At 50.2% G+C, this 16,139-nt stretch overlaps 1 protein-coding gene across 1 annotated transcript; it reads left to right on the top strand.

The window, feature by feature from the left end:
* The first annotated feature begins 1,139 nt into the window (after positions 1-1,139).
* Positions 1,140-15,909, top strand: gjd1b (gap junction protein delta 1b). The gene is made up of 2 exons (XM_086143571.1): positions 1,140-1,936; positions 14,646-15,909. The coding sequence occupies exons 1-2, from the start codon at positions 1,866-1,868 to the stop codon at positions 15,493-15,495; spliced, it is 921 nt and encodes a 306-aa protein (XP_085999697.1). The 5' UTR covers positions 1,140-1,865; the 3' UTR covers positions 15,496-15,909.
* Positions 15,910-16,139: the final 230 nt, after the last annotated feature.

The following is a 16,139-nucleotide window of genomic DNA, read 5'->3' as shown; positions in this document are numbered from 1 at the left end:
AGCATTTATTTATTAGCATTTATTATTTGCTGCTAGTGAGTGAAGCCAGTGTGTGTGATGACCTGGCTCTTGAGGAGTTGGCCTGAAGACGGTGGGATGGTTCTAAATTCTAAAAATAAATGTAGAAAGCTACAAATGTCCTCAGCGTGCAGAGGGCTCAAGAGCAGAAACATCTCCAAATTCAGAATTTTGTGCGTGTGTGTGTCTTGGGTCTGACTCTCTCGGGCATACACACACCACACTGCCCCCCCTCCCCCTATCCCCCCCCTCACCCTCAGCTGGGCTGCATATCGAAATAAAATAAGATGTATAAGTATTTGAAATAGATGCTTGCAAAGGAAGGGTGAAGACCAAAGTCAATATTGCTCATCTTCTGTCACTGGATCCACGCGGACAACAAGGAAGAAGCTGAGAAGGTGTGTGTTGAAAGGAGGTTCCTGATGATCCCAGAATTCCTGTGGTGTTTTCTTCTAGTGATTGGTTGCAATAGGTTTAAAAGTGGCACAGGTCCATCACCGCCTGGACACACACACACACACACTTAAAAGATGGACGATAAAACCCAAAAGAAGCATGAAGATCATTAGAAACAAGAAATCTCCTGCTCTAAATCTTAATGACTTGCTGATTCCGTCCCCAGCACACAAACACACACACACACACTGTCAGCTCGCCAGCTCTGTATCCTTGCATAGCCCGGCCTGTCAATGTGTGTGTGTGTGAGCGCGTAAACACTAAGCAGCAAATATCTACAGAGGTGAAGTTCGCCTGGACGCCACACAATGAACGAGAGACTAGTAGGAGAGCAGATGGATGGAAAGAGAGAGAGAAATAAAGGAGAGCGGTTGTAGTGGAAGAGGGTTGGGGGAGAGAGAGAGTGAGCGCGGAGGAGGAGGAGGAGGAGGAGGAGCAGAGGGATGATTCCTCCATAATCCCCCAGACACACGCTCGGTCTGGCAGCCCTGCGAAGCTCAGAGGGAGGAGAGAGGGAGAGAGGGAGGCAGGTGGAGGAGAGGGTGGAGGGGGGGAGAAAAAAAAATATCACCATTTAAAAAAAAAAAAAAAAATGATGGGAGGAAAGGAGAGGAGAGGCACCTCGTGCAGAGCAGGCTGAGGAGGAGGAGGTGCACAAGAGCGGCGGGGACGGAGGTGCAGGGATCGGGGGAGATGCTCGTCCACAACGCCGGCTGAGGAGAACCAGGAGCGCGGAGAAGGAGGAGGAAGAGGGGGTCTGTAGTATGGAGCTGCGGGGACTCGGACCCCCGCCGGTCCTGCGGGCTCACCTGAGCGTGAGATGAGCGTGCGTGCGGGAGCCGGAGCGCGCACGACGTGACGGACGGACGGACGGACGGACGGAAGCACGCACGCACGCACACACGCACGCACGCGCGGATTTTGATTTCCGTACAACGGAAGAAGGAACTCGTGGAGAGGAAGAGGAGCGTGCGTGTGCGTGTGCGCGCGTCGGGATGTAAACGGGGTCAGGTGCGCTCCGGGGGGGAGCAGAAAAGAAGAGCCAGGTGAACACGTGAGCAGGTGTGTGTGTGTGTGTGTGTGTGTTTGCTCCTCGTACATCCGGTGCCCCCCCCCAAAAAAAAGACAGGAAAAAGGAAGAAGAAGAAGAGCAAGAGCATGTGAGGAGTCAACCAGCTTCCCCTTAACTCCTGCTCTCAACTCGAACCCTCCTCAGGTCCACCTGCGACCCCCTCCCACAGGAGGGAAGGGCGGCAGTTGAAGGAAGGACCAGAAGAAGAAGAAGACTCCACACACACCTCACGCTCCCACCACCCTCAACCCTTTCCTTCGGAAGTTGGGGTACCCCCTGATACCTCCAGGCCCCCGGTGGATGCCACCAGACTCCAGCCATGGGAGAATGGACCATCCTCGAGCGCCTCCTGGAGGCTGCCGTGCAGCAGCACTCCACCATGATCGGAAGGTGAGTCCCGGTTAGGGGTCGCGGCCCCAAGTCAGGAAATTCATACGTTCATGGAATCAACTGCAACGCGGTTATTCGTGTGTTTTTCGCAGGAATCCTGCTGGAAGGGCGGGTGAGCGGAGGGAGGGGGGTTGGCTTTAGCTTCTTTAATCCCTGGCGGTGACATGAAGGGGGGTTTAGGGCGACCAGGAGAGACACTGTTAGCCGTGAGGAGGCTCCGGGCTAGCACAGCTGCTCCAGGAGTCCACACTCTGTCTCCTTGCGTGCCATGAAGTCATCCCTCCTTTCAGAATGGAAGCTGAGGACGTCCCGTGTTTCACTTTGAGGGACTTGTTTTTGTTTGTTTTCGTTCAGCAGACAGGACCAAACACGAGCCTCCGTGGTCCGGTGCGGGTTTCGACTTCGGACCACTGCAGCCGCCCTGACTCACCCCGACCGCTCAGTGCCTTGAATTATAGAGAGAGTAAATGTCAGCTGGTTTATAAAGTAAATGATGTGTAGAAATGTGCTATTTATAGCCGAGGATGAGTATTTCCGCTGCCCTGACACAGATTTGCCGTGTGGCCGGCGAGGCCCGATTTTGGCGTCGTAGCTTTCATGTCGTTCGACAAGAACCGGGCGCTGGTTGGGGTCAGGGGACTAGATGGTGCTGCGTATCAGCTGGGAGATACACACAGATAGGAAACACTTGTTTCCCTGGAGACGAAAACCTTAGTTTCTGCAGGAAGTTGAAATTTCCGCTCGCCACCGTTTGATTCGGCATATTCCCAGAAAGCATGTGTCTTTTGTCGAGCTTTCGTCGGTTATCCCAACATTTTTTTAGTAGAGAATACATTCATATCCCAACACCTTACCTTTGCACCACCATGCCTGGTTGGCGCCCATTAGCGGTAGCCATTGTGCTAATCAGTCTGACGGTGGTTCGATAGGACTGAGGATTTAAGTATCTGGAGGGACTTTGGATCTGCAGGATGTGGAATCTGAGTTTGTGAAATGCAATTCTCCACCTTCTCTGTCTTTTACAAAGTTTTCCACAAAAGCCTGTCTTTGCTCATCTGGTGATTGTGGGCCTCACATTAATTAATTCATTCATTCAATCCCGCTTCCAGTGACCCCCGGACCCGTCCATTCACTCATGCACTTGCCAGATAGACATGCAACCATTCACCCTCTCACATGTCATATAGAGACATGCAACTATTAACTCACTGATTTATGTCATAGAGACATGCAGCCATTCACTCATTCATTCACATCATATAAAGAAATGCAACCATTCACCCTCTCACTCATATCATATAGTTACAACCGTTCACCCTCTCACAAGTCAGATCGAGACATGCAACCATTAACTCACTGATTCACGTCATAGAGACATGCAACCATTCACTCATCCATTCACACATCAGAAAGACTTGCAACCATTCACTCACTCACTCACTCACATATCATATAGACATGCAACAATTCATGTGTCTGGGCTATTTAGGGTCACTAGTGACCCTCCTCCAAGAGGAACCCTGAGAAACCCCACGCAGACACGGAGAGAATGTGGAGACTCCACACAGGAAAGCCGCCCAGTGGGAATCCAACCACGGACCTTGTTGCTAACCACTGAATATCTCAAACAGTCACGGTCCTTGATTTAAGGAGCATTATTGAGCAGCGGCTGCAGTCTGTATGTCACACATGCGGAGAGCTGCCGCTAATTGGCTTCCCGCTAATATCAACCTGGCGTTATGATTTTTCTGCAGTGTTGACCGACTTGTGTATGTTGTTGAATTCCACGTGATGATGTTTTAAAAGAAAGAAAAAAAAAAAAAAGCGTGCTTCTCTTTGCAGATGCGCGGACAGATGTTTTAACATTACCGCCCCCCGCATGGAAATATCCGGTCGGCCGTGGCTTTCCGTGTGTCGAGCCTCCGTGTTCCCGCAGCAAAGTGCCCGTCCCTGCATTTGGCTTTTCTGCAGCTCAGAGACCTAATCTGGGCCGTCACGGCTGACATGAATTTTTATAAATGCACACTAATACTCCCCCAATCCCAAAAGCCATTGGTTCCCGCACCGCCGGGGCCGGGCCGTCCCATTGGCAGCCATGCCGGCAGTCCTGCGGGGAAGCGACGCCGGGCACAGGTTGCACCCGAGGCAGTGCCAGCATGTGTTCTACCATAACGGCAGCCCACACATTAGCGGGAAACTATCTAATATCAGATTGTGTGTGTTGAACATGAGCTTCAGGTTACTTGATGGTCAAATTGCATTTGGTTGAATGGGTTTGGGATTTGTTTTCCCGCTCCATGTGTGTGTTCACCTGCTACTTGTGACAAATTCCCGCCATGGTGGGCAGCGGGCCAGGTACAAATCGACTACCCCAGGATCATCCGATGGACCGTGGTGCCGCATTGGTACGCGGCCACTTGGGATAAAATGTGATAAAGCGCTCTCTGCTGTCAAAACATGGGTCGTGAGGTCTCTCATTGGCTGTGGCGGCATTTACCTGCCACTGTTGGCCACAGCCACTCAACATTGATCTCCAATAATAGGGCAGGAAGTGCAGCTTGACAGAAGACGGGGCGCCTAATGGAAACTGTCTTCAGGCGCGACCATTTGCATCGCTAATGCGCGCGTGGGTCGCCGCATTGGCAAATGCTGAGTGAGTAATTGAACGCTTCAAGTAGCTCATGGATTTCAGTTTTTTCTCTTTTTGTCCTTTAATATAAATTTCCAGGCAGGCTGAGGTGCTAAAAAAAGGAAACCTCAGCAGCCGTTTTTAGTGCAAAATCCCAGTTCGAGACGCAAAAACACCTGCAATCTATGATTGCCCAAATGAAGACGGGGAGCCGTCTCTTTCTTTGGACGTGTTGATCCAAACGTCCCCTCGTCCATGGAGGAAAACTCGTGGCAGTCGCACAGGTACCTGAATCATGTCCTGTGTTGCATTCAAGTGTCTCCTTCTTTGTCGTAACTCGCCCCTTGCAGATCATTCCATTTATATTTTGCAACACCACCCGTGGAGGTGATGGATGATCCCGCTGGTGGTGTTAAGGCCCCTTCGGGGAAGAGGAAACATGTGCGTTATGTGCAGAGCGGGGAAAAAGAGACGAGAAGAAACGGGCTCTAGATGCTGGTCGGCTTGTGGCCGGTTCCCCCGAGTGATCGTTCGGAGGAGACACTTATAGAAAAACAAGCAAAACAACCCCTCGTTGTCTTGACCCCCTTCCATACTGAATGACCCTCTGGAAGCAGGTCAGGGGGCTGCTTATTAAAGTGACCTTGTGCGAACCGAACCCCTGGGAGACATGGCGTTCAGGAATATGCGGCTCAAATGGTTGATTTTAAAAACACGGATGCGAGAAATGAGTCGCAAAAGATACGGCTCATTCTTTTCCTGTTGCTTTTATGACTTGGATGGCAGAACCAAGGGAATCATTGCATTTGGTGCTGCTGCTTGTTTCGCCAAGCTTATACCTCAACGCTCACACACACGCGCGCGCACACACACACACATCTCTGGGTTTTACATTGTCCATGTCTTCATCCTCGCAGTCGACATATGCTAAGGTCAGGGTCCGCTTGTTGTTTCCATTAAGCTCCCATCGTGTGTGTGTGCAATTATTCTTGTCAGAAGATCAATCTCCAGAGCTGATCCAGAGATATTCCCTCTTTATACACGTCTTACTGGGAATTTGTCGAGAAACACAGCTCTCACGTGAACCTCCTCCTCCAGTAAAAAAATCAGAATTCAGCAGTTAAGGATGAAATGTTATTTACAGCGCTTGATAGGATATCGTTTTTTATCCTTAAACACAAAGATGTATCCGATAAAAGCGTAAAAACACAAGAACCCTTTGGACGCAATGTTTCTGTAAATAGCAGTTTGTGACTAAAATAACTAAAAATCACCGGTAACGGGGGCTCGGCGAATGGGAACACTGCTGTGTGTGTGTGTGTGTGTGTGCGCGCGGATGAAAGAGATAATTATAGATAGCACGGAGTCAGATGGAGGAGTTTTCAGTCATTTAGGCGGGAATGTGTGTGTGTGTGTGGAACAGGACAGCACCCAGGGAGATAATGGTTTGCAAGAAGTAGAGTAGAATTCATGTGCATTGAGATGAAGGTGGCGGGGGGGTGGGTGTAGGGGCCGGGAGGGCCTCCAGCCCTGCAGGGCCCCTGCAGAGGTGGTGTGTCAGGCAGGGTGACTCAGCAGCGGCTTATGGGTTTTAGCAGCGGCACCTCGCCGGAGGACGCAACAGGTCAGCGTTAGAATGACGCCAGTTTAACCCGGACATTATCTGGCACACCAACACGTGGACGGCGAGCGCTGCTGCACCCGTGCCCGTCCTTTCCACGGCTAATTAGATGTTACACAGAAAGGTATATCATACGCGCATACATATATGTACTCTATAGATATTATTTTTTGAAAGCCGTCTTTTCTATTCTGAGTCAGACAACATCTATATTATCGATCGAGATGGTCCTGAATGATTACGCAGCTGCTTTATCTTTCCACTCCCCCTGTCGGATAATGAATAAACAGAATTTTCGTTCTCTATAAGAAATTTTGCGGCGCGAACATTGGCTGCAACCATGCACATCTCCGTCTTGTGGAAATGAAGCATATACCAGTTATATCTAGTTCCCCTTTAAAGCGTTGTGATTTTAAAATGACGCAAAGATGGTTAGATTACAAAGGAGATGTCCAGGAAGTGGAGCAAATTTTTTTTTTTCTTTTATCCCGCGCACACGACAGAGGTCAGCGATGTATATTCACATGGATGTGACAGAGCAGAGGCGTGTGGTGACGAGCCCGTCGGGCGTCCAACCCGGGATCAGGAGAAATCATCGCCGGAGAGGAGAGGGGCAGTCGTGGTGTTTTGACCCACCCAGGCAGAAAGCCAGCCTTTTCCCATCAGGCCAACAGGAAGGGTCCCGGGTCCAGACAAACACAAACGGCTTTACGCAGCTGCGCAAACACAATAATCTCTCGCAAATCGTCAATCGCGATGGAAAAGTCACCCTGAGCCGAGCACCTTGCCGAGATGCTCCACAGACCCCCACGTCCTGTCATGTCGGATAGGAAGAATAGCTCTGTAGAAGCAATAACTTATTTTCTGTAAAGACTTACTATCATAGCTGCTTATAAGGTTTTCCCCTGCCAAGTGTGTTCACGCGTGGCCGTGGCTGTGGCCGTGGCCGTGGCCGTGGTCGTGGCCGTGGCCGTGGCCGTGGTCGTGGCCGTGGCCGGGGGTTTGTTGTCTTCGTACGGACCAGCTGCTATTTATTCCATGCCACCAATGGCGTTTTCAGCCACCGCGATCACAAAGCTGACACAGCGGTCGCTCATCCTCTTCCCAATTAGACGGCACTTCATCGCATCCTCACCTGCTCTCTGAAGATGAAACAGTAGCAGTCCTTTGCCTGATTAGGTCCCGCCTTACACACACACACACACACACACACACACACACACTGCATCTCAACCTCTGAGCTCGGTAATGACCGGGTCACTTAAACAAGGAGCTCCTGAAGGGGTTCTGGAAGAACTCAAGAACCTAGATCAAGGAGTAGCATGATCATCCTGGAATATCAGATGATTGAATTGTACGCTCATCAAGTGTGTGGGTGTGTGTGTGTGTGTGTGTGTGTTTGTGTGTGTCAGCCACTGTCCCTCAGAGCCAGTATCAGCCCTTTTGCCTGTTGCGATGGAGTCAACATGAATAAATTAGCGGCACGCACTTGGCCGCGACACCTCTCGCCCTGCTAAAACGCACACTGTCTCCGCCAGAAAAGGAGACATCTGATTCACACACACACACACACACACACACACATACACCTCCCCCCGAGAAAAGTGCACATAAACACACTCAGAACCAGATGGCCATCCAAATATACAAACATGCACGTAAGCAAATTGGCAGCATGGTTACTATATTTACTCATTACTCAAGGGCACAGGCACACAATTGGGCTACCCTCTGTCTTACACACACACACACACACACACACACGGTGCCAAAACTATCCACATCTTTGCAGCTGATGACACGTGCAAGGAGTCAAGAGAGTCTCAACACACGCACACCTATTCATAGCTGCAATTAAGCAGTGAAAAGGTTGAGCTGTCTGATTGTGTGTGTGTGTGTGTGTGTGTGTCTGACTGTGAGACAGTCGCCCTGCTTTCCTGGCCAATTATGGAGAGGCCTCTCGGTGGGCAGTGGCGTGATGTGAACCAGATCGACTTTTTTTTGGGGGGGGGGGGGTGCTCTGTCGTGGCGTGAATATAGAAGGATGCTGTGTTCACATGTGGGAAAAGTGAAGGAGAAAAGAGCTTCGCCCGGTCACCTCTTTGCCACTTGCTTCAGACAGTTATCAAGGACCCGAGCAGATCCCGGAGGAAGAATGCCACAAACCCACACTTTCGTACACTGCAAAAGCTTCCCTCTGCTAATCACTCAATTTAGCCGTTGGTGAATTAATTGTCTCTTTAGAAATGATTGTAAATAAGACTGAAATAGTGAGAACTCCTCCAGCAGTGAGGGGAGTTTACTGTAATGGAGAGTGTGTGTGAATAATGTGTGTGTGTTCTAAATGCTGCACTCCACCTCCGCATTCCCACCTTTCCCTTTTTGGAGTCAATCATCTCCGCCGAGTTTACGCTGAAAGTATCAAGGGACGCTCCACGGCGCCGGCTCCGTGTCACAGCCCCCCATCCCGCCCCCACGCCGTGGAAGCTCCCTGCATGTGATTTGGGTCGAGACTTGGCACGGGTCGGGCGGCGGTGGGTGGAGAGCTGGCACGAGCACAGCGCCGCTAGCTAACTCAGGATTGTCCAAAACCCAGAGATTTAATCTGGATTACGCCCATCATTCCTCCCTCCCTCTCCTTCTATCTGCCGTTCCCTCTGCTGACCCCCAGTGCCACCTCTCCCACCCACGCCTTCGCTCTCTTCTCCTTTTTTTTCTCTCGTCACTGTTCTTTCCCCTGCTCACGCCTCACCGCTCCATCTTCACCCTCGCAGCCTCACCTTAAGATCCCGATGCCTGCTCTGTTGCCATGGTGACACGCGTGTTGCTTCGGCTCACTGATCTGGAGATAGGTCTTCTTTGGTAACTTTGTACATAATTGATCCTTTACTTGATTTTTCAATCTGTGGCTGACGTGTTAACATCCCGCTGCCATGTAGGGCATCCTCTGTGTGTGTGTGTGTGTGTGTGTGTGTGTGCGTGTGTCTGATTGAGTGACAGACAGTCACTCATTCATTCATTCATTAGCTCTACCACTTAGCCTGGCTTTGGGGTCACGGGGGACGGCTGTCATTGGATGAGAGGTGGATTTCCTCCTGACCCGCTTTCCAGTTGATTGAAGGGCAACATATACATTACATTACATTACATTAATTTACATTACAATCATTTGGCAGACGCTTTTATCCAAAGCGACTTGCAGGAGCTCAATTCAGTCACCGAAGATCCAAAATACCAGTAGTCAGAAGTCAGAAGTGACTACTCAACCAAATAGCCATCTCAGAACTATATACCTACATACATTCATTTTTTTTTATAGAGATGTGCAACCATTCACCCTGTAATTCACAATTCACATGGAGACGTGCAACCATGCACCCTCTCATTCACACATCATATCAGGAGATGCAGCCATTAAGTCAATCATTCACATTTCATATAGACACATAACCGTTCACCCTCTCACACATCCTATAGAGACACTCAAGTATCTCTATTCACCTCCCTTTGAGATTCAGCTGCCGTAGAAATATTTATATCTCACTAAACCAGCAGGAAAATGTTGCCGATCTACCTGAAAAGAGAGACAGAGAGAGAGAGAGAAGTGCGGTTCGGTAGTGGCAAAGTAATTATTCCTTGTAGGTAGAAAAAAAAATTGTATTTTTCAGGGGGAGCAAACGCTGGGCAATGTCAGACACAATCGGCTTTATGATGCCCCCTGCAACAGCTGGAGGAGTGTGTGCGTGTGTGCGCCTCTGATTAAAAAGTGCACACACACACACACACACACACACACACACACACACACACACACGCACGGATGGAGAGGTGTCTTTATCCTGAAAGGGCTCAGTATTTTCATAAGCGTGCACGTCGACTGGGAGGGAGGTGGGCGGGCTCGGATGAAGATCCTGGAGCCGCCTCAATCCTTCTGTCACCGGGCCTGCAGCTTTGGAATTCCCCTCCGAGGCTTTGAGCATCGGTGCAAGTGTGTGTGTTTTTATATGTGTGTGCGCGTGTGTGTGTGTGTGTGAGAGAGAGAGAGAGAGAGAGAGAGAGAAAGAAGGAGAGAGAGACACCCCTGAATATCAAGCTATTGACAAAAAAAAGAAAATCAAAGGAACTCCCCAGACTGGAAAGGAGGTTAACATGAGCGTGTGTCCGCATCTGATGTGACGGGATTAGATTGTTATATTTAGATGACCAGCTGGCATCCGGAGCGCACTCGGCAGACATTTGGTTCAAAAAAAAAAAAAAAAAAAAAATTAAAAAGTCCAGAGGTGGCAGCGAAAAACGCTGCCGTCCACGGCATTAATGAGAGGAGGGGAGTTCAACGGTCGGACACCTACGCGGCACAAAATGGAGGATAGAACCGCTTCCTGTCTGCTAATGAGCACGCCGTCAACAACCTCCGGTTTCGCTCTGAGGTTCCCCCTCAGCAGGGGGGGGGGGTCCTCTATTGACGCGACTCTGGAGATCAACTTGCTAGATGGAAAGATTTGTTTCTGGTTTCCTCAAGAGCAATGAAGTGAAGAAGTGTGATTAAAGGAGGAAACGAGAGGAACGGCGGGGGGCGGACGAGAGACCGAGGTGCGGATGGTGAAGGAGATCGTTTATGCCCGACGATAAATCCTCTGAATTCATAATCACCGATGTTTTCCATGGACATGTAGCCAAAAGGCGTGCAGTACCGCTTCCGCAGGACTTGGGGCGTCGGTATGAGCGGGGAGAAGAATTCTCCGTCCGCCTGACGACATGTTTATTGTCGTCTGAAACAGAAGTCGGAGGTGAACTCCGCAACCCACCCCTAGTGGACGCGTTGCTGAACAACAACCACGGTGGCGTGAAGTACATGGATGTGTCTCTTCGGCGACCTGAGCTTGGGGCCCAGAGGGTCGCTCCGTTCTCTCGCCGGCCTTTGAGTGAACCACCTCACTTCAACCGCTGCAAACCGGCTTTTTACCTGCCTGGTCTTGGGGTTGACTTTGCGGCCAATCGACACACTTTTCTCTCTCACTCTTCTCCGTCTCTTTTCTGCCCCTCGCCTGTTGCCGTGGTAACTAGCAGAGGGAAGCTGAGCGGAGATGGAAGGGAAGGGAGGAGAACGAGAAAAAAAAAAAAAAGGAGGGGGGGGTTCTGGGTAAAGGAACTACATCTGCCCCCCTCCTCCATTTTTTTTATCTCCTCTGCTACATCTTCCCATTCCTCCAAAAGCCCTCTAACCTTCTCGACACCGGCCAATTATTTCACGTCCCCCGCCTCCTCCTCTTCATTACCATTCGATTTTTTCTCCCATTTACCAAATTATTCTTTTATCACCCCCCCTCCACACACACACTCACACTCCACCCATTAAATGTTCTGCTGGAAGCAGTTTTTTTTTCCCTTGTGGTGAACACCACCCTCACAACACCGCTGTCTTGATTTTTTTTATTCCATTCTTTGTCATCGTTTTCGCTCACCCATCTCAAAAAAAAAAACAAACCCTGGAGTCCAGCTGCGACCTCGCCTGCTTCTTCCCACTCAAACTAAAGCACAACAATGCCACCAAACACTGTGGGTATCCATTCATGCAAGCGTGTGTGTGTGTGTGTGTGTGTGTGCGGTTTTTGACTGATTAGTTGTGTATCCATAATGAGAGCTTTGAACATGATAAACGCCTCATGAATGCAACACCGACAAGAAGAGAAGAGGTGGGGGGACAACAGCAGCAGCAGATCAGAGCGGCACAATCGCTTCAGGAGGAAGAGGCGTTTTGACTCGTGACAGCGGCGTGTTTGTGCGTAACGCAGCAAACGGCGTCTGCGGATGAAGCGGTGTTGGGGGCGCCAGGGTGTGGAAAACTGACGAGATTGAATGTTTTTTTTTTCCCTTCGACGGTTGTTTTCTTGGGCCCGTTTGTTCATTATTGATGAGACGAGGGAGGAAACAACACAGGAGAGGTGGTGGGGGGTGGGTGGGAAAAAAGAGAAATATAACAGGTAGGGGCCTGCAGGCTATGTGTGTGTATGTGTGTGTGTGTGTTATGATAATCTGGAGCTATTCGACGGCATTAGCGACAACAAAAAAAAAACCCTAATGCAGGATTCCTCTCTCGGGCCACAGATTACAGCTGTGGGTTTGCGTGCGGACGCCATTATATAATTCAGTCTCCATAATGAGATTTTCCTTCATTGCTGCCCCCCCCCCCCCTCAACACACACACACACACACACGGAGCCCCCCATCTCTCACCATCATAGCCAGGCACTGGCAGGTTCCCCTTTTAATTTAAGGAGGCAACATCCAAGGCCGCAAGTTCAGAGACTTTATAATCTCTTTATCCCGGTCTCGAACTAATTCATCTTAAAAAGCAATTTTGATGTCTTTTTATCACGCTCACACACACACACACACACACACACACACACACACATGCACACACACACACACACACACTTCTCCTGATCAGGTCTGGACAGTTTTCCCTCGCCGTCTGGACGCTGCTTTGTTGCAGGGATGTGGAGCAGTGTGTGTGTCCTTGGAGTAAATATACTGTGTGTGTATGCGTGGCCCAAGTGGACATGTATAGCACTGAGCGCTCTCCCACTCACTCACTGTTTTTTGTGAATTCTCCACTCACTAAGCTCCTTTATGGAGTCATTACAAGGGAAAACTCATTTAATTCTTTTTGATTCTTTTTAAATGTATTTTTCTTGCTCCTTCTCGGTGCTGCTGGCTGATGGCTGTGCATTTTTTTTCTCGGGGGCGGGGCACACCATGTTTAGGTGGATGAGAGGTGCATGTGAATAGCGCTGGGTAAAACTGTAAAACTGGAGGGGATTAATGCTGCCACATTGCTAGATTACCCCCCCCCCCCCCACACACACACACACACACCTGTGCCATTTAATGATTATCTGGTAGAGCAGGGGGCCAGCACTGATATTCACTCCAGATTTTTGGCAAAAACCAGCAGCAATGGAACTCAATCTCCTCTTTAAACGCCAAGCTAAATGTGTATTTATTGGTCCTTCCATTCATTCACTCATTCATTCATTCACCGACAACGCTAATCCTACACTCATGGAATCGTGTGGGGCCTGAGACAATCATTCACTCTCTCATTCACATGTCATACAGAGACACAACCATTCACCCTCTCATTTATAGGCTTACAGCCATTCATCCTCTAGAGTTACAACCATTCACTGTGTCATTCATGTAACAAACAGCCATTCAGTTCCTCATTCACTCATATCATATGGAGGGACGAAACCGTTCGCCCTCTCATTTACACGTCATGAAGTGATATTCAACCATTCACTCACCCATTCACACATCATTTAGAAACTTGCAACCATTCACCCGCTTATATAAAGTTGCAACCATACACCCTCTCATTTACATGCCATATATAGACATTCATCCAGTCATTTAGACGTCCATAAGACACATTTCCTTTTCCACCCTCTAAAACTCGTGTTTTCCACAACTCCCTTTTTTGAGGACCCCCCCCCCCCCCACACACACACACATGCCCTGTGACGCCATCTCCCCATGTCCAATCCATTGACCTGCACACACACATATCCATAAATCCACGCTGTAACAAAGTCGCCCGCCACAATGAAGCTGATCTATGGCGTCATTATTTACGCTGTTCGTGTTTGAGAATGAACGATTTGTCCCAGGTGAAAGGGACGAGAATCAATCAGCCAATCAAAAGAGATGTCAGGGCTGGACCCCGTCCGTGCACGAATGCACGGATGTGCCAGGTGGGCCCATGGGCCTAATTTTAGCAGCGATTATCTCTCTCTCCCATCAAAATAGCGACTAATCTGGAAACAGCGCTCGTCTTGCACCTGCTTGTTGCTAGGCAAGCGAGGGGAGACAGTTGCCATGCACCATCGGAGTCGGTATCCAACGCATACTTTGGCGTGCACGTGGGTCAGAATTAGCCACGGTTTCGGTTTACCTTAGCATGAAGTGGGGGGCGGGTTGCCATGCTAACTGGACCTAATGACGCACGAGAAGGCAACTAGATGTACCAAGTAACCTTTTTACCTGTCAGTGTGCGCACGCACACACACACACACACACACACGCACACACACACACACACACACACACACACACACACACACACACACACACACACATATGACACATCAAAGGTCCACTCAGGCGGACCATTCTTGGATTGTTTATCTTGGCTGATAAATGGGATTTGGAGCCCTCCTCCTCCTCCTCCTTCTGATAAAGAACCTCAGCATCCATCTCCAACCCTGAATTTATTTTCCTCTTCCTCCCACAGTTGCACCCTACTTTTACCATCTATGGTCCACGCGCTTCAGCGGCTAACGGCTAGCAGGCTAACAGAAATTTCCTCTAGAGATTCCAAGAAGGGGGAAAGGGCATCCAGTCTCACTCCATAAATCTGTCTGCATGAACTTCATCTCTCCGTTGTTCTTCCGCAGGATCCTGTTGACGGTTGTCGTGATCTTCCGCATCCTCATCGTGGCCATCGTCGGGGAGACAGTGTACGAGGACGAGCAGACCATGTTCATCTGTAACACCCTGCAGCCGGGCTGCAACCAGGCCTGCTACGACAAGGCCTTCCCCATCTCCCACATCCGCTACTGGGTCTTCCAGATCATCCTGGTGTGCACGCCCAGCCTCTGCTTCATCACCTATTCCGTGCACCAATCGGCCAAGCAGCGAGACCGCCGCTACTCCTTCCTCTATCCCATCATGGAGAGGGACTACGGCGGGAGGGACGGGGCGCGGAAGCTGCGCAATATAAACGGCATCCTCGTCCAGCACGGCGGTGAAAGCGGGGGAGGGAAGGAGGAGCCGGACTGCCTGGAGGTGAAGGAGATCCCAAACGCGCCGCGGGGCCTCACCCACGGGAAGAGCTCCAAGGTGCGGCGGCAGGAAGGGATCTCCCGCTTCTACATCATTCAGGTGGTGTTCCGGAACGCCCTGGAGATCGGCTTCCTGGCGGGCCAGTACTTCCTGTACGGCTTCAGTGTGCCGGGGATCTTCGAGTGCGGCCGCTACCCGTGTCTGAAGGAGGTTGAGTGCTACGTGTCCCGTCCCACCGAAAAGACGGTCTTCCTGGTGTTCATGTTCGCTGTCAGCGGCATCTGCGTAGTGCTCAACCTGGCTGAGCTCAATCACCTGGGCTGGCGCAAGATCAAGGCTGCCATCAGGGGCGTGCAGGCCCGCAGGAAGTCCATTTGTGAGATCAGGAAGAAGGACATGGCGCATCTCTCCCAACCCCCGAATCTGGGACGCACGCAGTCCAGCGAATCGGCGTATGTCTGATAAGCAGTGGCGGTGGGAGGGTGGCGGCGGTGAATGTGGAAGAGCCAACCAATTACTTGTTTATCGAAGAATATGGCGTAAATATAATAAAGTAAATATGGCGCCGGGGTCAAAGGACGGAGTCAGAATGTAACAGCATGGAGTACTGAGATGGGACGGGGATCACAACTGCCATTTTATACTTAAATCTCTTCTTTTTTAGGAGTTAGCGTCTCCGCCACCCTTGGTTTTTAGAATCGGAGAAAGGACTCAGAAAACGAGGGCAGAGGGAGAGGAGCGGCTGTTTTGTGTTCTGATTTTTTTTTTTTTTTTTTCGGGGAGGGAGGGGGTTGAAGATGACGGCGGCGTTTGATGCATCCCGTGGTGCTTTTTTTTTTCACCCCTCTGGACTCCGTCAGCCTCAATAAGGAAGAAGAAGAAGAAGAGGAAAAGGAAGACCGGATGCAGGGAGGGCAAGGAGCGTTAAAAGAGGAAGGGACCGACTCCGGAGGAACAGGGTGACATCGTGAGAGTGTGAGCGAGTGCATGTCGCGATCGCGCTCTCAAAGGAAGAGTTAGAGGAGGAGGGAAAAGGAAAAACCATGAAATACTTGCAAAGGAGGTCCTGCCTCCGATCATCGTCCAGCCGGTGTTTATGTTTTCTC

This window comes from Fistularia commersonii, chromosome 3 (genome assembly GCF_037954325.1).
Source record: "Fistularia commersonii isolate RoL2024-O1a breed Wild chromosome 3, RoL_Fcom_v1.0, whole genome shotgun sequence".
NCBI lineage: Eukaryota > Metazoa > Chordata > Actinopteri > Syngnathiformes > Fistulariidae > Fistularia > Fistularia commersonii.
Note: the sequence above shows the minus strand (reverse complement) of the source record. Positions and strands in the feature narration are given on the sequence as shown.